The sequence below is a fragment of the Cherax quadricarinatus genome, chromosome 13 (assembly GCF_038502225.1).
Source record: "Cherax quadricarinatus isolate ZL_2023a chromosome 13, ASM3850222v1, whole genome shotgun sequence".
Classification (NCBI taxonomy): domain Eukaryota; kingdom Metazoa; phylum Arthropoda; class Malacostraca; order Decapoda; family Parastacidae; genus Cherax; species Cherax quadricarinatus.
In genome coordinates this window covers 2,978,204-3,003,318 of record NC_091304.1, presented here as the reverse complement: position 1 = coordinate 3,003,318, position 25,115 = coordinate 2,978,204, and the positions used below count along the sequence as shown (strand labels likewise).

General features: G+C 44.8%; 1 protein-coding gene across 1 annotated transcript in view; it reads left to right on the top strand.

Moving 5' to 3' along the window:
* LOC128688594 (cGMP-inhibited 3',5'-cyclic phosphodiesterase 3A) overlaps window positions 1-25,109 on the top strand; it is a 102,087-nt gene extending 76,978 nt beyond the window's left edge. The window contains exons 7-14 of the mRNA XM_070084759.1: window positions 11,713-11,824; window positions 13,096-13,212; window positions 14,296-14,480; window positions 16,861-17,064; window positions 17,515-17,677; window positions 18,154-18,500; window positions 22,811-23,014; window positions 23,565-25,109. Of these exons, the coding sequence (XP_069940860.1) occupies window positions 11,713-11,824; window positions 13,096-13,212; window positions 14,296-14,480; window positions 16,861-17,064; window positions 17,515-17,677; window positions 18,154-18,500; window positions 22,811-23,014; window positions 23,565-23,588 (1,356 nt within the window). The 3' untranslated portion in view covers window positions 23,589-25,109. The remainder of the gene's footprint in view (window positions 1-11,712; window positions 11,825-13,095; window positions 13,213-14,295; window positions 14,481-16,860; window positions 17,065-17,514; window positions 17,678-18,153; window positions 18,501-22,810; window positions 23,015-23,564) is intronic.
* The last annotated feature ends 6 nt before the right edge of the window (window positions 25,110-25,115 follow it).

Sequence of the window (25,115 nt, the reverse complement as noted above, 5' to 3'; positions counted from 1 at the left end):
TCTCTAAGCCTCACCTGGGTGTCCTAACTTCTCTAAGCCTCACCTGGGTGTCCTAACTTCTCTAAGCCTCACCTGGGTGTCCTAACTTCTCTAAGCCTTGCCTGGGTGTCCTAACTTCTCTAAGCCTCACCTGGGTGTCCTAACTTCTCTAAGCCTCATCTGGGTGTCCTAACTTCTCTAAGCCTTACCTGGGTGTCCTAACTTCTCTAAGCCTCACCTGCGTGTCCTAACTTCTCTAAGCCTCACCTGGGTGTCCTAACTTCTCTAAGCCTCACCTGGGTGTCCTAACTTCTCTAAGCCTCACCTGGGTGTTCTAATTTCTCTAAGCCTCACCTGGGTGTCCTAACTTCTCTAAGCCTCACCTGGGTGTCCTAACTTCTCTAAGCCTCACCTGGGTGTCCTAACGTCTCTAAGCATCACCTGGGTGTCCTAACTTCTCTAAGCCTCACCTGGGTGTCCTAACTTCTCTAAGCCTCACCTGGGTGTCCTAACTTCTCTAAGCCTCACCTGGGTGTCCTAACTTCTCTAAGCCTCACCTGGGTGTCCTAACTTCTCTAAGCCTCGCCTGGGTGTCCTAACTTCTCTAAGCCTCACCTGGGTGTCCTAACTTCTCTAAGCCTCACCTGGGTGTCCTAACTTCTCTAAGCCTCACCTGGGTGTCCTAACTTCTCTAAGCCTCACCTGGGTGTCCTAACTTCTCTAAGCCTCACCTGGGTGTCCTAACTTCTCTAAGCCTCACCTGGGTGTCCTAACTTCTCTAAGCCTCACCTGGGTGTCCTAACTTCTCTAAGCCTCACCTGGGTGTCCTAACTTCTCTAAGCCTCACCTGGGTGTCCTAACTTCTCTAAGCCTCACCTGGGTGTCCTAACTTCTCTAAGCCTCACCTGGGTGTCCTAACTTCTCTAAGCCTCACCTGGGTGTCCTAACTTCTCTAAGCCTCACCTGGGTGTCCTAACTTCTCTAAGCCTCACCTGGGTGTCCTAACTTCTCTAAGCCTCACCTGGGTGTCCTAACTTCTCTAAGCCTCACCTGGGTGTCCTAACTTCTCTAAGCCTCACCTGGGTGTCCTAACTTCTCTAAGCCTCACCTTGGTGTCCTAACTTCTCTAAGCCTCACCTGGGTGTCCTAACTTCTCTAAGCCTCACCTGGGTGTCCTAACTTCTCTAAGCCTCACCTGGGTGTTCTAACTTCTATAATCCTCACCTGGGTGTCCTAACTTCTCTAAGCCTCACTGGGTGTCCTAACTTCTCTAAGCCTCGCCTGGGTGTCCTAACTTCTCTAAGCCTCACCTGGGTGTCCTAACTTCTCTAAGCCTCACCTGGGTGTCCTAACTTCTCAAACCTCACCTGGGTGTCCTAACTTCTCTAAGCCTCACCTGGGTGTCCTAACTTCTCTAAGCCTCACCTGGGTGTCCTAACTTCTATAATCCTCACCTGGGTGTCCTAGCTTCTATAATCCTCACCTGGGTGTCCTAACTTCTATAATCCTCACCTGGGTGTCCTAGCTTCTACAATCCTCACCTGGGTGTCCTAACTTCTATAGTCCTCACCTGGGTGCTCTCCAGCTAATCCTCCTAATGAGTGCTTCACTGTAGCTAAGACAGTGGCAGGAATGATTGTTACACGAGCCTTAAACAGTGATTATCTGACTGTCTGTTGTAGAATACAATAGACAGGTCACGCACTTCACTAAATTTTATCGCCTGTGCGTAGTATTTGTAGACGTTGTGGTTATTTTTTTATTAATAGACGATTGTCTAAGCAAACCTTACCTAATCTAACCTAACCTAACCTAAACTAACCTAACAAAACCTAACCTAAACTAAGCCAACCTAACCCAACCTAACCTAACCTAACCTAACCTAACCTAACCTAACCTAATCTAACCTAACCTAACCTAACCTAACCTAACCTAACCTAACCTAACCTAACCTAACCTAATCTAACCTAACCTAACCTAACCTAACCTAACCTAATCTAACCTAACCTAACCTAATCTAACCTAACCTAACCTAACCTAACCTAACCTAACCTAACCTAACCTAACCTAACCTAACCTAAACTAACCTAACCAAACTTAACCTAAACTAAGCCAACCTAACCCAACCTAGCCTAACCTGAATCTAACTTAAATTACGCAAATTGAAAAATCCGCTGAAAATATATAAGAAATCGACTTAGGATTTCGTAGTACGGAGTGTCACCGTCCATGTATTCCCTTCTTAGTGTTCTGTACGTGTGTGTTATAGAAGACTGTTGGTGGTGGTGAAGTGTTATTTTATCTACCTCATGTTTGATCTACCAGCTGGTTGTAAAACACACACACACAAACACACACACACACACCTACACACACACACACACACACTCGTGGAGGAGTCACGCGGTTTGAGCTCGTGTTTTGGTGATAATTTCTGACTGTGCCATAAGGAATAGAGTGTGGGATATAGGCGTGTGCACGCATGAGAGTGCATGTAATCACTTAAGCCCCGAAAAAAGGAAATATAAGTGATCACAGAAAAGAAAACAAAGGAAATATTGGCTGAGTGTTTAGTGAGGGCCATTGGAAGGGTGAACGGTTGTGTCAGGCCTAAATAGTGTTGCCATAATAACGCAGTGGGGTATTTTGAAGAATAAGTGCGACTCAAGACCAGGGAGATAAGAGATATGTATAGATGTGTCAGTAAATACAGTGTGTGAGTAAAAAAATTAGAAGAGCTAGAGACTATAGTGCATACAGGAAGTTAGTGGAAAAATTACCGAGAAGCATCAAACTTCTTCAACTTCTGGGACAGGACAGACCCGCAACGTTACTCCACTGCCAGCCGCAAGTAATATTCACCTAGTTTAAGTTGCATGGGGTCAATAGTACCTGTCTCTAGCTGGAATTGGGGGTCACTCTCCTCGAGCTATCAGAATTAGAATAAGCAGAATTTACTGGCATTTAATAGAATTTAGAGGTAGCGGCATATAGGCGAAGCCTAGTGTATTTATTTTTGAACAATTTTAAATGCATAAGACAGTACAGTGGGAACCAAGAGATTGGGTACATATACAATACATATGTAGTACATACGTGGGAAATAAGGACTGTTTACATAAACATGTGCACGCACACTTGGTGGTGAGAACAGCACTGCTGTTAGGCACTTGAATAGCTGTAGCACACACACACACACACACACACACACACACACACATATATATATACAGACACACACACACACATATATAGACACACACACACATATACAGGATTTTACACCTTCCTGTGAAGTGACCCTATAACCCTTCCTTCCCCCCCATCTCTCCCTCTCCTCTCTCTTCCTCTCTCTTCCTTTCTCTCTCTCTCTCTCTCTCTCTCTCTCTCTCTCTCTCTCTCTCTCTCTCTCTCTCTCTCTCTCTCTCTCTCTCTCTCTCTCTCCCTTTCTCTCATCCTCTCTCTCAACCTCTCTCTTCCTCTCTCTCTTCCTTTCACTCTTTCTCTCTACCTCTCTCTCTCCCTCTCCCTCTCTCTCTTCCTCTCTTACTCTCTCTCTTGATCTTCTTTTCTCTCTCTCTTCCCTTGTCACTCCCCCCTCTCTCTTAACTTTTCCCTCTCTCACTTTCTCCCCCTTTTTCCCTTCTTTTCCCCTCCTTCTAGGCTCCCCTTCTCTCTCTCCCTATCTCTCACTCTCTCCCCCTTTTTCTTTTTCTCTTTCTCTCTCTTTCATTAAAAAAAAATGGTTGGGACTCGCAGGAATCAGGGATCAGATGACAATGGTACTGGTAGGGAGGAATGGATGGAGGAACAGTGGAAAAGGATAGAGCAAGAATGGGAGAGAAAATTAGGAGAGCTTTCTGAAAAAATGGAGAAAGAGCTCTCTGAGAAATGGGAAAAGAGGTTGGAGAAGGAGACGAAGAATTGGGAGGCACAAGTCGAAACTGCAGTAGCCAGGGTAAAGGTTCAAGAATTTGAGGTAAACAGGCTGAAGCAAGTCTCAGGGGTAGTGACCAGAGAAGACACACCATACGATGATGAGAGGCTGAACAGGAAGGAAGGAGATATGAATTATGCTAAGGTCATATCAGCCTGCAAAGAAGGGCCAGGGAGTGGAAGGGAAGAGCAGATGGGTGCAGATGGAGAGGGAGATAGGTCGAATGCTGAGGCACAACCATGTTACCAAGAGCCACTGGAAAAATCAAGGGAGAAAATGACCACATACAGACAGGAACCAGAGTCACAGAGGAAGAGGCAATGGGAGGAAGAAAGGGCAAAAATCAGTGATTATCCATGGGCTTCGGGAGAGAGAGGAAAGGACACACACTGAAAGACGGCAGGAAGAAAGAAAGGAGATTGAGAAAATCATCACGGAAATAGGGGGAGAAGACATGGATGAGATTGTAAATTTTCAGAGAATAGGGGGGTACTTGAAGGGGAGAAACCGACCGATCAAGCTGATTCTCAGGACAGAAACAGTGCGGAACAGGATCCTCCAAGAGAAACCACGGTTGAAAAGTTCCGAAGAGTACAAGAAGGTGTTCCTAGACAGAGACAGAACACAAACAGAGAGAAAGCAGCTGAGGGAGAGGAAAAAAGCGAAAGGAGCTAGGAAACGAGACAAGGATGGAACCAGCAGAGGTCAGTCAGAGCAGAACAGAGCAGCAAGGGCAAGCACACACACAACTATCCTCAGAACCCCACAACCTATCACACCATCCCAACACACAATACAATCCATACCCACAGCTTCCACCCAACCCCCAACCATAGAATCCCACAGTATGCTACCAGGTCTCCCACCCCCACAGGCCCCCCAAACCACAGTGTTGGAAAGGAAACTGAAGGTATGGTACACAAACGCTGATGGAATAACAAACAAGTGGGAGGAGTGGCACGAAAGAGTCAAAGAGGCATCACCAGACATCATAGTGATCACAGAAACCAAGCTTACAGGTATGATAACAGATGCCATCTTTCCAGTGGGATACCAGATCCTGAGAAAAGACAGAAGGAACAGGGGGGGTGGAGGAGTGGCATTGCTGATCAAACACCGATGGAATTTTGATGAGCTGGAGAGAGGAGACAGCGGAAAAGAAAGTGATTACATAGCGGGAACGCTTCACTTTGGTGGTCCCAAGGTGATAATTGCAGTGATGTATAACCCACCACAGAACAGCAGGAGGCCAAGGCAAGAGTATGACGAGAGCAATAGAGTAATGGTTGACACACTGGCTGCAGTGGCGAGAAGAGCTCATGCATGCAGGGCAAAGCTCCTGATCATGGGCGACTTTAACCACAAAGAGATCGAATGGGAGAACTTGGAGCCACATGGGGGCCAAGATACATGGAGGGCTAAGATGATGGAGGTGGTACTGGAAAACTTCATGTACCAACACGTAAGGGACACTACAAGAGAGAGAGGAGAGGATGAACCAGCAAGACTGGACTTACTATTCACCTTGAGTAGTGCAGATATTGAGGACATCACATATGAAAGACCCCTTGGGGCCAGAGATCATGTGGTTTTGAGCTTCGAATACAAAGTAGAGCTACAAGTGGAGGGGGAAGCAGGAAGGCCAGGACAAATGAAACCAAACTACAGGAAAGGGGACTACACAGGAATGAGGAACTTCCTGAATGAGGTTCAGTGGGACAGAGAACTGGCAGGGAAGCCAGTTAATGAGATGATGGAATATGTAGCAACAATGTGCAAGGAGGCTGAGGAGAGGTTTGTACCCAAGGGTAACAGGAATAATGAAAAAGCCAGGATGAGCCCATGGTTCACCCAAAGATGCAAGGAGGCAAAAACCAAGTGTGCTAGGGAATGGAAGAAATATAGAAGGCAAAGGACCCAGGAGAATAAGGAGAGCAGTCGTAGAGCCAGAAACGAATATGCACAGATAAGAAGGGAGGCCCAACGTCAATATGAAAACGACATAGCAGCAAAAGCCAAATCTGACCCGAAGCTGTTATACAGCAACTATGCTGACATACAGTCACATCAGGAAGAAAACAACCGTCAAGGACCAGGTAATCAGGCTAAGGAAGGAAGGAGGAGAGACAACAAGAAATGACCATGAAGTATGTGAGGAACTCAACAAGAGATTCAAAGAAGTGTTCACAGAGGAGACAGAAGGGGCTCCAGAAAGACGGAGAGGTGGGGTACACCACCATGTGCTGGACACAGTACACACAACCGAGGAAGAAGTGAAGAGGCTTCTGAGTGAGCTAGATACCTCAAAGGCAATGGGGCCAGATAACATCTCTCCATGGGTCCTGAGAGAGGGAGCAGAGGCGCTATGTGTACCCCTAACAACAATATTCAATACATCTATCGAAACAGGGAGATTGCCTGAGGCATGGAAGACAGCAAATGTGGTCCCAATCTTTAAAAAAGGAGACAGATATGAAGCACTAAACTACAGACCAGTGTCACTGACATGTATAGCATGCAAAATCATGGAAAAGATTGTCAGGAGAAGAATGGTGGAATATCTAGGAAGGAATGATCTCATCACCAGCAGCCAACATGGTTTCAGAGATGGGAAATCCTGTCACAAACTTACTGGAGTTCTATGACATGGTGACAGCAGTAAGACAAGAGAGAGAGGGGTGGGTGGATTGCATTTTCTTGGACTGCAAGAAGGCGATTGACACAGTACCACACAAGAGATTAGTGCAAAAACTGGAGGACCAAGCAGGGATAACAGGGAAGGCACTGCAATGGATCAGGGAATACTTGTCAGGAAGACAGCAGTGAGTAATGGTACGTGGCGAGGTGTCAGAGTGGGCACCTGTGACCAGCGGGGTCCCACAGGGGTCAGTCCTAGGACCAGTGCTGTTTCTGGTATTTGTGAACGACATGACGGAAGGAATAAACTCCGAGGTGTCCCTGTTTGCAGATGACGTGAAGTTGGTGAGAAGAGTTCATTCGATCGAAGACCAGGCAGAAATACAAAGGGATCTGGACAGGCTGCAGACCTGGTCCAGCAACTGGCTCCTGGAGTTCAATCCCACCAAGTGCAAAGTCATGAGGATTGGGGAAGGGCAAAGAATATCATGTGGGAGTTCAACACGTGGATAGGGTAAAGTAATACTCACGTAGGCTGGTAGTACGTATATTTACAGATAATGTGGGGAGCGCCCAACAGCCTGCCTATCTCCTTGCTCACTCTCGTATAACTGACTGGCCGCCCACAGTACCCATATGTGAGGGGGTCTTTGAATACTGCTGTGGTCAGCACAATATGAATACAGACATTGACTCAAGCAGAGACGGTTGGTAGTGAGTCATCTACTGGTACACTGGTTACTGGTAACTGGTTACTACTACTGAGAGCTCGGCGACGCTAACGTATGTCGTCCCGACATACAACTAATACAAACTAGAGACAACAGCCTGCCTATCTCCTTGCTCACTCTCATATAACTGACTGGCCGCCCACAGTACCCATATGTGAGGGGGTCTTTGAATACTGCTGTGGTCAGCACAATATGAATACAGACAGTGACTCAGGCAGAGACGGTTGGTAGTGAGTCATCTACTGGTACACTGGTTACTGGTAACTGGTTACTACTACTGAGAAGAAGACCGCAGACAGAGTACAGTCTAGGGGGCCAAAGACTACAAACATCACTCAAGGAAAGAGATCTTGGGGTGAGTATAACACCAGGCACATCTCCTGAAGCGCACATCAACCAAATAACTGCCGCAGCATATGGGCGCCTGGCAAACCTCAGAACAGCATTCCGACATCTTAATAAGGAATCGTTCAGGACCCTGTACACCGTGTACGTTAGGCCCATATTAGAGTATGCGGCACCAGTTTGGAACCCACACCTAGCCAAGCATGTAAAGAAACTAGAGAAAGTGCAAAGGTTTGCAACAAGACTAGTCCCAGAGCTAAAAGGTATGTCCTACGAGGAGAGGTTAAGGGAAATCAACCTGACGACACTGGAGGACAGGAGAGATAGGGGGGACATGATAACGACTTACAAAATACTGAGAGGAATTGACAAGGTGGACAAAGTCAGGATGTTCCAGAGACTGGACACAGTAACAAGGGGACACAGTTGGAAGCTGAAGACACAGATGAATCACAGGGATGTTAGGAAGTATTTCTTCAGCCACAGAGTAGTCAGTAAGTGGAATAGTTTGGGAAGCGATGTAGTGGAGGCAGGATCCATACATAGCTTTAAGCAGAGGTACGATAAAGCTCATGGTTCAGGGAGAGTGACCTAGTAGCGACCAGTGAAGAGGCGGGGCCAGGAGATTGGAATCGACCCCTGCAACCTCAACTAGGTGAGTACAACTAGGTGAGTACATGTACCTGGGACAAAATGGTAACCAACGAAACCTCATCTTTGATCAACCAGCCTCTTGTAGCACTCACTATATCATCTTTAATTACGTTTCAACAAACACTCTCGCTCTTGTATCGTGAAACAATGGCAGGTAGAGCGCCTTCAGCATTTTTTGCTGATTTCAGAACATGACGTGATTCAAACTGTAACTTGCTTAGCTTCTCTTACGTAGGACCCGAGACCTGTACCTGTGACGTCCTTGTCACGTTCTTGTTGAAGGATCAGCTTATTATGTTTGAAGGATCAGCTTATTATGTTTGAAGGATCAGCTTATTATGTTGGAAGGATCAGCTTATAACATTCTTGTTGAAGGTCAGCTTGTAACATTCCCTTCAAGAGAGGTTCCTTGACGCTGGTGAGGGGCTCTTGATCTAGGGAATTGGATCTGTGCTCCCATTCCCTGAATTAAGTGTGAATACCTTCCACCCCCTCCCCACATGCGCTGTATAATCCTACGGGTTTAGCGCTCCCCATGATTATAATACTAACTTATAACATTCTTTTTGAAAGATCAGCTTATAACATTCCATAGCTGAGGTATCAGGTGTTGTCTTACACAGGTGTTCTCTCCCACAGTTGTGTTATCGGGTGTTCTCTCCCACAGTTGTGTTATCGGGTGTTCTCTCCCACAGTTGTGTTATCGGGTGTTCTCTCCCACAGTTGTGTTATCGGGTGTTCTCTCCCACAGTTGTGTTATCGGGTGTTCTCTCCCACAGTTGTGTTATCGGGTGTTCTCTCCCACAGTTGTGTTATCGGGTGTTCTCTCCCACAGTTGTGTTATCGGGTGTTCTCTCCCACAGTTGTGTTATCGGGTGTTCTCTCCCACAGTTGTGTTATCGGGTATTCTCTCCCACAGTTGTGTTATCGGGTGTTCTCTCCCACAGTTGTGTTATCGGGTGTTCTCTCCCACAGTTGTGTTATCGGGTGTTCTCTCCCACAGTTGTGTTATCGGGTGTTCTCTCCCACAGTTGTGTTATCGGGTGTTCTCTCCCACAGTTGTGTTATCGGGTGTTCTCTCCCACAGTTGTGTTATCGGGTGTTCTCTCCCACAGTTGTGTTATCGGGTGTTCTCTCCCACAGTTGTGTTATCGGGTGTTCTCTCCCACAGTTGTGTTATCGGGTGTTCTCTCCCACAGTTGTGTTATCGGGTGTTCTCTCCCACAGTTGTGTTATCGGGTGTTCTCTCCCACAGTGTTATCGGGTCTCTCCCACAGTGTTATCGGGTGTTCTCTCCCACAGTTGTGTTATCGGGTGTTTTCTCCCACAGTTGTGTTATCGGGTGTTCTCTCCCACAGTTGTGTTATCGGGTGTTCTCTCCCACAGTTGTGTTATCGGGTGTTTTCTCCCACAGTGTTATCGGGTCTCTCCCACAGTGTTATCGGGTGTTCTCTCCCACAGTTGTGTTATCGGGTGTTCTCTCCCAGTGTTATCGGGTCTCTCCCACAGTGTTATCCGGTGTTCTCTCCCACAGTTGTGTTATCGGGTGTTCTCTCCCACAGTTGTGTTATAGGGTGTTCTCTCCCACAGTGTTATCGGGTCTCTCCCACAGTGTCATCCGGTGTTCTCTCTCACAGTTGTGTTATCGGGTGTTCTCTCCCACAGTGTTATCGGGTCTCTCCCACAGTGTTATCGGGTGTTCTCTCCCACAGTTGTGTTATCGGGTGTTCTCTCCCACAGTGTTATCGGGTCTCTCCCACAGTGTTATCGGGTGTTCTCTCCCACAGTTGTGTTATCGGGTGTTCTCTCCCAGTGTTATCGGGTCTCTCCCACAGTGTTATCCGGTGTTCTCTCCCACAGTTGTGTTATCGGGTGTTCTCTCCCACAGTGTTATCGGGTCTCTCCCACAGTGTTATCCGGTGTTCTCTCCCACAGTTGTGTTATCGGGTGTTCTCTCCCACAGTGTTATCGGGTCTCTCCCACAGTGTTATCCGGTGTTCTCTCCCACAGTTGTGTTATCGGGTGTTCTCTCCCACAGTGTTATCGGGTCTGTCCCACAGTGTTATCCGGTGTTCTCTCTCACATTTGTATTATCGGGTGTTCTCTCCCACAGTGTTATCGGGTCTCTCCCACAGTGTTATCCGGTGTTCTCTCCCACAGTTGTGTTATCGGGTGTTATCTCCCACAGTGTTATCGGGTCTCTCCCACAGTGTTATCCGGTGTTCTCTCCCACAGTTGTTATCGGGTGTTCTCTCCCACAGTGTTATCGGGTGTTCTCTCCCACAGTGTTATCGGGTGTTCTCTCATACAGTGTTTTTTTTTTACACAGGGTTTGACAAGGTTAAGGATCCCTAGCTTTATTGACAAGCTATTTACAGGTTAAGGATTCCTAACTTTATTGGCAAGCTAAGAGCTGTTACCTACATCAGCTCATTTGAAAGCATTTTTATTGTTATGAGACATACAAGTAGGAAACAGGATGAAGTTGGAGCCATCTGTGGGCCAGTATTTTCATTTGATCAACTGACTTTATCTCGTTGACATCATTATGCTGTTCGAATGTGTTCCATACTCGAGTCATCCTGGGTATATATGATCTCAGATGGAGTGATGTTCTGGAGAAGGGTACAGCCAGAGTGAAGTTGCTGCTTTCTGCCCGTCTTGTGGCATAAAAGCTTGTTTCACGCTGTCCTCGAAGTAGATCCAAGTGTGGTACTTTGACAATATTGGCCTTGTACATAACAGTAAGGCCACCCACATCCCTCCTGTGTTGAAGGCTCTGCTGAAATGACAGATCTATCCAGGATGGGTCCAGGCAAGAGATGAGACGTCTTGCTCTGTTCTCTACTCTGTCAAGCAGTCGCAGATGAGAGGGGGGGCAGGTAAACCAAGAAAGTGGAGCATACTCAAGGTGTGAGCGTACTTGTGCCTCGTACAGAATCTTGCAACCCCTACTGTCAAGCAGATGCGAGATACGGCGAAGTGCTGTAAGCTTCCTGGCTGCCTTGTTTGCAAGATTTACAACATGGTTCTTCATGGTTAGTTTGGAGTCAAATTTCACCCCAAGGATATCAACTTCTTCTCCAGTTGCCAATACCCTCCCATTCATCCTTACTACTGCACCAGCATTACCATCATGGTGCCTAGAGACGATCATCATTTGCGTTTTCTCAGGTGCAAATGTTACTTGCATCTATTTCTCCAAGCTCATATAGCTCTTAGCTGGTGATTGATGTAGCTTAGAGCAGCTGACATTTCTTCTCTTGGATAAGTGAATGTCAGTGTACAGTCGTCTGCATATGCATGTTATTCTGGGATGAGATGAAGAAGGTCGTTGAAGTAGACATTCCATAACAATGGTCCCAGCACGCTTCCTTGTGGAACACTTGCCCCAATAGGATGTCTTGCTGATTCCGTTCTCTCCCACAGTTGTGTTATCGGGTGTTCTCCGAGGTGGGACTCTTCGACACCTTCAGGATCCCCACCAGACAGTTCCTCAACTACTTCCACGCCCTCGAGTTGGGCTACAGAGAGATACCTTGTGAGTACAGTACACCGTGTGAGTACAGTACACTGTGAGTACAATACATCTTGTGAGTACAGTACACTGTGAGTACAGTGCTTCTTGTGAGTACAGTACACTGTGTGAGTACATCTTGTGAGTACAGTTTTTCTTGTGAGTACAGTACACTGTGTAAGTACAGTACTTCTTGTGAGTACAGTACATTGTGTGAGTGCAGTACACCTTGTGAGTACAGTACACGTGAGTACAGTACACCTCCCGTCAAACTGCACAACACACGTCAAGTGTGAGGCTTCTACCTCAATTGGATGAAAAGCCTGGCTGGAGTAAGCCAGCCGCTGTTAAACGTAGCTAGAGTAATCTTTTAAAAATATTAATTAATTTCTAGTAGTTATTTTTCAGTATAAATTCATACTCATTGAATTATTATTATTTTTATTATTATTATTATTATTATTATTATTATTATTATTATTATTATTATTATTATTATATGCCTTTATTAATTCGTTGGTTTCAATCTTTATTTAGTAGTTGAGACAATGATGAATTAGACTCAGTAACCCTTGTGTCATCGAATTGTTGATGTTAGTGTAGAGAAAGGTGTTATTTAGCGTAGTGGAGCTGGTAGACCACCTAACATCGCAGATCTAGAGTGTACAGAGATCCTTTACTGCACGTATAAGTTCTGTCAAGCACCTTAACTACTGGGAACGCTTGGAAGCACTTGACTTGTACTCGTTGGAACGCAGGAGGGAGAGATATATCATAATCTACACTTGGAAAATCCTGGAAGGAATGGTCCCAAATCTGCACACAGAAATCACTCCCTACGAAAGTAAAAGACTGGGCAGGCGATGCAAAATGCCCCCAATTAAAAGTAGGGGCGCCATTGGTACACTAAGGGAAAACACCATAAGTGTCCGGGGCCCAAGACTGTTCAACAGCCTCCCATCAAGCATTAGGGGAATTACCAATAAACCCCTGGCTGCCTTCAAGAGAGAGCTGGACAGATACCTAAAGTCAGTGCCGGATCAGCCGGGCTGTGGCTCGTACGTTGGACTGCGTGCGGCCAGCAGTAACAGCCTAGTTGATCAGGCCCTGATCCATCGAGAGGCCTGGTCATGGACCGGGCCGCGGGGGCGTTGATCCCCGGAATAACCTCCAGGTAACCTCCAGGATACACCACCCACCATTGTTACTACTATTACTACTACTACTTCTACCACCACCACCACTACTACTACTATTACTACTACCGCTACTACTACTACTACTGTCCTCCACAGACCACAACGCCACCCACGCCTCTGATGTGCTCCACGCTGTGTACTACCTCACCTCCCAGCCCATACCAGGCTTCATTATGCTGCCGCCGGAGACCGACTCTCCCTCCACCAGGCACGGTAAGTCTCTCCATGTTTACTCTCAGTCACGTGATGAGTGGTTTAAAACCGACAAAGGACTGAGGGACTGATTACCTCAAACTCTTCCTCTCCTTACACCTTTCTGCTTTGTATTGGACTGATGAAGCCACTGTGGCGAAACGTTTTCTTCAATAAAGATTCCCATATGTTGCATAAGTATCTCAATCTTCAACTCTCAGTCACACACCGCGTTTACCCTTCTCACTCTTTTTCCATTTCTCGAACTAAATAATTTCTTATTAGTTTGTGTTCTGATTATTTATTTGTACACTTATGCTTGTGTGTGTGTGTGTGTGTGTGTGTGTGTGTGTGTGTGTGTGTGTGTGTGTGTGTGTGTGTGTGTGTGTGTGTGTGTGTGTGTGTGTGTGTGTGTGTGTGTGTGTGTGTGTGTGTGTGTGTGTGTGTCTTTCTGACGGCAAATGAGACGGTGTTCCGAAGCTCCGTTGATAGTGCACTCAGCTCACACATTGAGGTCCGTGCTTCGATCCCCGATACGAGTGGAAGTATTTTGGGCGTGTTTCTGAAAGACACTTGTTGTCTTTGTTTACCTAGAAGTTAGTGGGTACCTGGGTGTTAGTCGACTGGTGTGGGTCGCATCCTGAAGACATAATTAGCCTAATTTGTCCGAAATGCTCTTCATAACAAGGGGCTTTCTATGGAGCAAGTCACTGATGGCAGCAGTGATTTGTATAAGTTGTTTCATGTACTTGTAAAATTATTATTATTATTGTTAACAATCATTTCTGATGATGGGTTTATAAAAAACACGTAAGCAAACACTAGGCCATATATATTAGAAAACGCTGTGTCCAGGGACCTTGATCAAGGTCCCAGAACCGAAATGTTTTCTAATAAATATGTCCTAGTGTTTGCTTACGTGTTTTTCTAAACCAACGTGTCGGTATTTATTACCAAGGTTTATATCACTTATGGTGATGTTCCTGCACCATCCCATGACTTTCCTTCATACTGCTGGTTTTCCTGTACCATCCCATGACTTTCCTTCATACTGCTAGTGTTCCTGCACCATCCCATGACTTCATACTGCTGGTGTTCCTGCAGACGAGGCTCTGGGCTCTCCGCGGCTGGTCCACCGGCAGAGCTTCACCGCTGAAGACACCTACGGTATCCTTGGGGCCAACCTGCCAGCGCTGGAGCTGATGGCCTTGTACACGGCAGCTGCCATGCACGACTACGACCACCCCGGCAGAACCAATGCATTCCTCGTCACGACCAACGCCCCGCAGGTTAGTGATTTCTGAAGCCACCGCGTGACATATCGGTCAACTCCAACCTAGGGGTGGGCAACATGCAACCCGTTGGCTAAATGTCTTAAATTTAAGGGTGAATTTACTTTGATACGATTGTGTTCTAATCAAAAGAGTATGCTGGGTAGACGTGCAGCAAGATTGGGAACCCTTGGCACACTTGTAAATGACTGTACATCTCTCTTCGTACGTGTGTATGCGAGGAGAGGAACATTGCCTATACAGTAAGTCCATATTTGAGATCAACATGTTCTTCATAAGTGGGTATGGTTTGGACCTTCCTACATGGGCCAGTGCTGAAGTGCTCCTTCCTTATGTTGACCGGTAATGTACAGGTGACATGCGGCCTCAACGACCCTCATGTGTCGATAGGCTTTTAGCCAGATTGACCAACCAACCATCAGAACAGATTCATTGTCTTGGTGCCTTCTTCCGTAACTCCTTGGGCGGGTGTATGTCAGCACCATCTGTGATCCAGCGGTGGTACCCTCAGATGTCCGGCGCATGGGAGCCCCAACCCAGAATTCTAAATCGTTCTTCTCTTGGTTTATTTACTCCGGCTCATTATTATTATTATAATCAAGGGGAAGCGCTAAACCCGGAGGATTATACAGCGCTTGGGGGGGGGGGATGTGGAAGGCATTCAGGCTTAATTCGGGGAACTGGAGCACAGATCCAATTCCCTAAATCAAGAGCCCCTCACCAACATCAAGGAACCTTCCTTGAGGGGTTACTCCGGTTCAGAAGGAGGCTGCGTGGTGATGGGGCATTTCATATCATCTCCCACCGGACAACTTTTAAGTATCTGTTCTTGTATGACCTTTGGTCAAAATGGTACTTAGTTAATAATGTGGTTCAGTTGCAGATCCATTAATAGTTCAGGAGGAGGGCTTTCCATGTGCGTACCGACGGGGTTGGAGCCATGATAGGTGGCCGTATGCACTGCACATCCCCAGGCGGTGCATTACACATACAACCATACACTTCACCAGCAATGGCGCGCTGTAGAATTCCTAGGATATTAAAGAATATTTATTTTTATAGCAGTGCCAATTTAATGAATATAAACAATTATTGCAAATTAAAAAATATTTTATGTTTATCTAATAACTAGCAGGTATACCCATATTGTTTTTAACTGTAATAGGCTGTAATAATTTATTTCATGATTAGTTGTCGTGTTCAAAAGCGATTGGAAAAAGTATTCAATTATTTTAGCATAATGTAAGAATAATCCTAGTAGTTACTGACCCTCACTAACACCTTCCACATCCATACAATGAAAACATACAATGATGTATACAGCTGTATTGTTATTCAAGCGTCACAGAGATTTGCTATACGAGCAACAACCATGTGGGTTTAGCGCTTAGTTATAATAATAAAAATAATGTACCAGCCTTAGGTTTTCAAAATTTAGCAAATAGTTTCGCCCACAGGATGGATATGGGGTGCATAATAAACAGATTAAACTAGAAAACTTAAACTAGTTGGGTAACATTGACCATAGTAACTAAAATGTTGTGATGAGTATACCTGGAGATTGTTTCGGGGGTCAACGCCCCCGCGGCCCGAAGCATCGTCAGTCAGAACAGTTGATCTTCAGCCATGTTTGTGTCAGCAGCCAGGTTATGAGACTGAGTAGAGCAGTCTATGTTCACCACCCACTACACTGACAGTCAACGTTCACCACCCACTACACTGACAGTCAACGTTCACCACCCACTACACTGACAGTCAACGTTCACCACCCACTACACTGACAGTCAATGTTCACCACCCACTACACTGACAGTCAATGTTCACCACCCACTACACTGACAGTCAATGTTCACCACCCACTACACTGACAGTCAACGATCACCACCCACTACACTGACAGTCAACGTTCACCACCCACTACACTGACAGTCAACGTTCACCACCCACTACACTGACAGTCAACGTTCACCACCCACTACACTGACAGTCAACGTTCACCACCCACTACACTGACAGTCAACGTTCACCACCCACTACACTGACAGTCAACGTTCACCACCCACTACACTGACAGTCAACGTTCACCACCCACTACACTGACAGTCAACGTTCACCACCCACTACACTGACAGTCAACGTTCACCACCCACTACACTGACAGTCAACGTTCACCACCCACTACACTGACAGTCAAGGTTTACCAACTTCCTTTCATCCATATTATGGGTATTATTATACCTTTTACTTTCAGCTACCAGTCATGCCCCGCCACCAACACCCACCAAATCTTAATTTGCCACTCCCATACATTTATCTGAAGCGTCCTTATCATATACATCTGCCACACCCACGCCACCTTCACCTGTGTACTCTGCAGGCGGTGCTGTACAATGACAGGAGTGTGTTGGAGAACCATCATGCAGCTGCCGCCTGGTCGCTCTTCTTATCCAAGCCTGAATATAACTTCCTTGTGCAGCTCGACAGGGCAGAGTTTAAGAGGTTCCGCTTCTTGGTCATTGAAGCCATTCTCGCCACCGATCTCAAGAGGCACTTCGAGATCCTTGCCGAGTTTAATGCCAAGGTGAGAGTGCCTTGGGTTAGGACGGGGAGGCCAAGATCACTGCCAGGTGTGAGTTAATTGTTATTGCAAAGGATTATTGTTTTAAGTCTTGGCTTAAGGATTAGGGTAAGTGAGACTAGGACTGCCACATTGGCACTGTGGGGGGTAAGTGACACTAGGACTGCCACACTGGCACTGTAGGGGTGACACTAGGACTGCCACACTGGCACTGTGGGGGGTAAGTGACACTAGGACTGCCATACTGGCACTGTGAGGGGTAAGTGACATTAGGACTGCCACACTGGTACTGTGGGGGTGACACTAGGACTGCCACACTGGCACTCTGAGGGGTAAGTGACACTAGGACTGCCACACTGGCACCGTGTGAGAGGAAGTGACACTAGGTCGATGACACTAGGATTAGTACCTAGGTCATGTATGAAGGATTAGTACACCGGCATCACCTTTCAGGCCAACGAGCCAGATGCTCCTGGGCTCGACTGGAATTCTGAGACAGACAGGATGTTGGCGCTGGAGATGTGCATTAAGCTAGCTGACATCAACGGTCCCTGCAAGGCCCTCGATATACACACACAGTGGACCTCCAGAATTGCTGAAGAGTTTTACGAGCAAGGTAGTGTTGAGAGCTCGTGTTTTAGAATTTGCTCTGAGGGGTAAATTATATGGGTTTATGACACTCATCCTGAGTGAACATGTTCCACCGTATAGAAATTACATTATTGTCTAAATAGTTGACTTACCGTTTAATGATTTATCAACTTAATCCTCGGGTGGAAACAGATAGACAGATACAGTGTAATAAGAACCGTTATTGACAGCGTTTTACCCACAGCAGTGAACTTCAAGTCAGTGAAGGATCTCATTACAACGTATTTGTCTGTTTCCACCGTGTTGGTATTTTATACTAATTCTCTCCATTTAATCCTTGTGTGTCTCAAAATAAAGGTATCGCTGTCCTTATAAATTATCATTATTGAACTGCAGCAAATTATCCATGTTTGTCAAATGCTGCAAAACCTTTAATTCAAAAGCCCCTATATTGTCCATAAATGTTCGTGATTGCTGTAACTCACCTACACACACTTGCAGGAGACGAGGAGTCGGCGCTGGGCCTCCCAGTATCACCTTACATGGACCGTTCCAACCCGCAACTCTCCAAGCTGCAGGAGTCTTTCATCAACCACTTGGTGGCGCCCCTCTGCAATGCCTACGGCGAGGCTGGCCTCATGCCCGGGGTGTGGCAGGAGCCAGGCGACGAGGACGAACCCGAGACTGATCTCAAGCTCCAGATGAGCAACGAGGACGAGGAGGAAGAGGACCCAGCCACTAGTGAGTCCGACACAGCCACGCAAACCAGCGGTCGAACGCGCAAGATCTTTTGTCTCCAAACTCAACACCTTCAGGAGAACCACCAGTTCTGGGTCAACAAGATCAAGGTACATTAGCAGTATTGTCCTTCCGTCCCTCCCCCAGTGTTATGATTAGTATTGTACACTGTACACTGATCCTTTGAATTTAATTTTTTTTTCTTATTTGCCGGTATTCTCCCAGCCCGGGTCTTTTCCAAGTAGTGGTGACCCGGCCTTGGCTCCCCATGTGGAGAGTATCTCGAGACCTAAGTCTCCCATGGGAGGAGGTACAAGTACCCCCTCATCTTTGGGACCAAGTGTCCCCAGGCCTAGCCACAGTCCCCGCCCTCACGGGGCTCGTAGGGAGAAGCTAGGCCTCTGGTCTACCATCTGCCCCGCCCCAAAAGGACTTGAATGGGTTAAAAATCCTATCTCCAATACGCCACCAGTTCCTTTATCACTGAGCAGGTGATAATTTCACAAATGCTTGCGTCAGGAGATACTTTTTTATTCTGACGAACCAAACACCACTGGCAGCACCACTGGTTTCCTCTTAGCTGGAAGTTCATCACTTGTAAGGTCTTGTGAATTAGGAATGTAACCCGGACGAAGTTTTGGTCAGTCGTGGACCATTATGCAGTCGCAATTTATATTTTTATATTAAAAAAATGTGCTAAACCCCTAATCACGAAGGACTTGTTAAAGGTCCAAGATGGACAGAAACGTCGCCCATTCTAGATTTTCAGTCTGTTGGTCACTTGTGTGTTGCTCCACCAAATGTTGTATGACTAATATAGCTTTAGCATTTCTTTTTGACTAGAATATTAATCCACCAAGGGGTAACTCCGTGACCCTCAGTGCTGCAGTGCTCTCCCATAGATACAATAATCCATCCAGGGTTACTGTGATCCGTGTTTATCAAATAAGCTCACCTGTATACTTTCCCTTCAGTCGTAAAGTAATTCCTGTCAGGACATCACCCAACTTTTATGGATCTTTTAACACTGATACTTTAAAACGAGGTTTGAACTGATGAAGGTAGTTTTAACTTGGCCTGGCAGTATTTAATTGTGTTGTGCATGTTGTTTAGGAAGTAATTTTCATTTTTCTCAGGTTTGCTTTGGGCATAATGATCCATACGGCTTTGATCTTTCACATCAAATACAGTATAAATTATATCTGAAATAAGCTATTTTACCATTTATAAAAAGTGAATTAAGGACATTTACCATATCATCTATTTATTTTGCCCGTATATTTATATATATATATATATATATATATATATATATATATATATATATATATATATATATATATATATATATATATATATGTCGTGCCGAATATGTAAAACTGGTCAATTAGCAAGAACTCATTTAAAATTAAGTCCTTTCTAAAATTTTCTCTTATACGTTTAAAGATATATTTTTTTCATTAATGTTGTGGTAAAAATTTATAATTTTGCACCGAAAGGAACTTAGAAAACTTACCTAACCTTATTATAACAAGAACAATTTATTTTAGCCCAGCCCAACTAAATATATTTTAGATTTGTTTACAATAATTTAATATTAAACAAACACAGTGAAATATATTTTTTTCGTTGGGTTCAGAATGATTTTGGCGAAATTATTGCATACACAAATTTTCACTTGTCCTATATGGCAAGATGAGCGTTGCTATTTAAGCCAAGATCGCAAGTTCTGCCTATTCGGCACGACATATATATATATATATATATATATATATATATATATATATATATATATATATATATATATATATATATATATATATATATATATATATATACAGTGGTCCCTCGTTGTTCGTAATTAATCCGTTCCTGGAGCCGTTATTATAAACGAAATTTACGATTTACGAATCAATTTTCCCCATAAGAAATAATGTAAATACAATTAATCCGTTCCTGACACCCAGAAGTATTAAAACAAAATTTTTTTTAACATGAAATATGCATGTAGTACATAAACAATACAATGGGAAATGATGAATGAAACATTAACAGCATAACACTTACCTTTATTGGAGATTCTTCTTAGTGTATGGGAGACTGGAGGAGGAGAGAGAGTGGATTGTTTATAGTTTGGAAGGGGAATCCCCTTCCATCAGCACCTCAGGTACCATTTGCTCTTCTGGGGTTGCTTCTCTTCTCTGTTTCTTAATGCCACTAGGACCACCTTGAGAGTCACTGGAGTCCTGTCTCACAAAATAACTGTGGAGAGAGCTCTGTTTCTGGCGTCTCTTTAACACTTCCCTAAAATGGCCCAAGACTTTGTCACTGTACATGTTGCCAACCTGGCTTGCAACAACCTTGTTAGGGTGATGTTTCTCCATAAAGCTTTTCATCTTACCCCACATAGTAAAAATCTCTTTAATTTCTGAAGAAGGCACCTTCTTCCATCTCTCTTCCTCCTCCTCTGCAGCAAGATTCTGAGCTGCGATGTGTTGCTCTTCCTGCTGAAGCTCTTGCAGCTCCTCAGTGGTGAGCTCTTCATTGTGGTCTTCCACCAATTCTTCCACATCCTCCAAACTCACATCCAACCCCATGGAACTCCCCAGTGCCACAATTGATTTTACAACAGACATAGGCTTATTAGGGTCAGTCCCAAATTCTTCAAAATCCCTCTTGTCGACACAATCTGGCCACAATTTTCTCCAGGCAGAGTTCAAAGTCCTGGTAGTCACTCCCTCCCAAGCCATACCTATAAGGGTTATGCAGTGGAGGATGCTGAAGTGTTCTCTCCAAAATTCCCTTAGGGTCAAGTGAATGTCTGTGGTCACAGTCAAGCACCTGTGAAACATTGCTTTTGTGTAGAGTTTTTTAAAGTTTGCAGTAACCTGCTGGTCCATGGGTTGGAGGAGAGGAGTGGTATTCGGGGGCAAGAACTTTACTGTGATGAACCCAAACTCCTCGAAAATTGGGTCATCCAAGTTTGGAGGATGAGCAGGTGCATTGTCCATTACTAGCAGGCACTTGAGATCCAATTTCTTTTCCAGGAGATACTACTTCACACTAGAGCCAAACACTTCATTGAACCACTCGACGAAAATTTCCCTCGTGACCCATGCCTTACTATTAGATTTCCAAAACACACACAATTTACTCTTCATAACATTGTTTTTCCTGAACACTCTGGGATTTTCAGAATGGTACACTAGTAATGGCTTCACTTTGAAATCCCCACTAGCATTAGCACAGAACATTAGCGTCAGCCTGTCTTTCATAGGCTTGTGTCCTGGCATTGCCTTTTCCTCTTGTGTAATGAAGGTCCTCTTCGGCATTTTCTTCCAAAAGAGGCCTGTTTCGTCACAATTGAACACTTGTTCAGGTTTCAGTCCTTCAGCCTCTATGTACTCCTGGAATTCATGCACATATTTTTCAGCTGCCTTGTGGTCCGAACTGGCAGCCTCACCATGCCTTACCACACTGTGTATGCCAGTACGGTTCTTAAATCTCTCAAACCAGCCTTTGCTGGCCTTAAATTCACTCACTTCACCACTATTTGCAGGCAATTTCTTTACCAAATCTTCATGCAACTGCCTGGCCTTTTCACAAATAAACGAAGTTATAAGAGTATCTCCTGCTAATTGTTTCTCATTTATCCACACCAATAATAACTTCTCAACCTCTTCCAGTACTGGTGATCTCATTTTTGTCAGCATAGTTACTCCCTTTGCAACAACAGCATCCTTTATTTCATTTTTCTTGGCCACTATGGAACATAAGGTTGTGTAGGGTTTCTTATACATCCTGGACAGTTCGGCCACACTTGTACCACTTTCATATTGTTCAATGATGGTTTTCTTAAATTCAATCGTATTTCTCACCTTCTTTACCACAGGCTTGGCACTAGGAGCTTTCTTTGGAGCCATGGTAGCTCATTTAGTACTTGCAAGCACTAAAATAAATGGAATATTATGAAATATTTCGCTGGAGCACGTGAGGGGACCTTCGCTCACTGGTAAACAATGTCAGACTGGCTGCCGCCCTGGCTCACGCCGTGGGTACGCGTCCCGGACGAACTACGACTCGCGAGTCAACCTATGAAAAGCGAGTCCATGTTTATATGAAAATACCTCTATGATTATCGAATTTTACGATTGCCACGAACTACGAAAAATGGGGGATCACTGCATATATATATATATATATATATATATATATATATATATATATATATATATATATATATATATATATATATTTATATATATATATATATATGTATATATATTTATAAACACAAAATTTTCTCCCCTCCCTACCACCCTTCCCACATGACACCCCCCTCCCTACTACCCTTCCCACATGACACCACCCTCCCAACCACCCTTCCCACATGACACCACCCTTCTCACTCACCCCCTAGGAGGAGCAAAGGCTGGCGGAGGAGACGGAGCTTGGAGACTCCGGGTCAGATGAGGAGGCGATGCCCGGGGCACCAGCGGAGGTGATGAGCATTGCATACTCCAGCCAGCCCATGGTGCTCCCACTCAATGGAGACGAGCCTATGGAACCCATAGAGGAGGAGAGGACCCCCGCCTCCATCTCTTCCTCCCGTAGCTTCAGTTTTGTGAGTTTCTTCTGGTTGTGTGAATTTTTGAGAGTATGTGAGTGGGGTTTAGAGTTTTGTGCTTTTATTAGTGGTATTTAAGACTAAGTGGTTTTTCGAGTTTTTTTAAAGTTTGAGTTTTTTTTTTTTTTTTTTTTTTGGTATACAATTACGACGTGAGTCATATTTGTGGCTACGAGTCGTGTTTTCTTTGATTTTTTATTAGTAGTTACATGTTTAAAATTAAATTTTTGTGGTTCATTTTGCTGTCCTTGTTCGTGGGCATTTTTATATGCGAGTTGTCATTGCTGTTTGTAAAGCAGGTTGCCCTCCATTGTCATACGAATCATCATTATAGCGTTATCTTACTTTGTCCTTCATTATTTATCATACGTGTCATTATCATTACAACCTTATAATGTTTTGTTATCCGTTGTCATACGTGTCACTATACCATTGTCATACGTATCGTTATACCGTTGTCATATGTATCATTTTACCGTTGTCATCATCTTTACTGTTGTCTCTTTCTGGCTTCACACACTAATATATTGCATCTTTCTCTCAACAGGAAAAAGAGGATTCAAAACTTTGATGCCCGGCCTGTGTCATAGTCTAAATAGTTAGTTTCTTCCAATATTATTGCAATTAGACTATTGATACAGCATAATATAAAGATTATATAAATTTTCGACTACATTGATGAGCTGCTGGTGTGAGGCGGACGTGGAAGCGAGGGGCGGGTCCGTCTGAGGGTCCGCAGAACACCTTCCTACACGTCTTCACAAGGACAATATTCCTCTGTGTAGTTTGAGGTCTGTACCTGACCTGGAGCTGCAGTCTGAACTTTGGAATAGAGTCCTGCCCTTCGCTTGCCGATGAATTCTTGCTTGGAATTGTGGTCCGGGCGTGGCCCGCAAGCATGTTTGGTCCATGCCTGATACGTGACTTGGTACCCGAGGGCTGGATCCAGCTCTTGAGCAGGGCAGGACCTAGAATGGGTATTAGCTGGAAGCTTGCTTGAATTTCGGCTGCAGAAGCAGAGTGGGTGAGAGGCTAAACCCCCGAGTCGAGTATCTTCAGTCTGAGTCGAGCGGAGGTTGTGGCCTCACGAAAAAGAGATAGCAGCCACCCCCCCCCCAGGAACCACAGACAGAAAAAATAATTCCCTTCAGAAGGGCTGGACCTCGAGGAATCCTTCAGGAGCCTCCCTGGAAAGAGGCTGCCGATGGCGTCCTCCAGTTATGCCAATGGCGGACTACAATTCGTGGCAGAGGTCCAACAATATCATTTACGCAGATCCCGGAAGTTACATGAGTTTTCTTGGCCCATTGACATTAAATTCTAGGAAATATGCTTTTTTCATAATTTATTTAATGGCATATACGATGGTGCCTATTTTTTTACGACCAAAAAATCAGAATTGAGGTGCCATGGGCGAGGAAGTTCGTGTTTGTTCTGTGGTATGATTTACCGAGGTTTGGTGTAGCGCCAAACCTGCCTGCAGGTGGAAGACCCCGTGAGGTCCCTGCCAGGCTCCAACATAGCACGTGTTCACAAGTGGTGTTGTGGGAATTAGAATCACTTATGAGTGTTCCGAACAATATTTTATATTTGGTCACTTTTGATTTAAATTATATTTCGTAGACCGACCACAAAACTTTATTTTAAAGGTCTGTATAATTTATAAAGTGACAGGACTAGTGAATCCAAGAACAGTATCTAAGAAAATACTCAGTATTCTTAAATCGAGGAACTAAACGTGTTAATTGTAAATGTCCAAATACTAATGTAAAAAAAAAAAAAACATTCAACCCGCCCTGGTGGCTAGCGTTCAGTTGTCTGTGCTCGTCAGAGGTAAGGATTATAAGGTTTTCATCATCTCACTCCTCTCCATCTCAAGTTCTGGTCCATACGTCTTATAAGTGTACAGCCCGTGCAGACTCCACTTTCACTTTATTTTGTCATTAGGTATGTGTGATCCAAAGAATATTATTACTTAAGGAATTCTGTATTTTTACCAACCGTAGCGTCTTATAGGTCAGTCATAATTTTATTGTTCTAAAGACTTAATTATCCTTGTAATGTAGAACACGGTATTTGCCATAATGAATGTGATCTT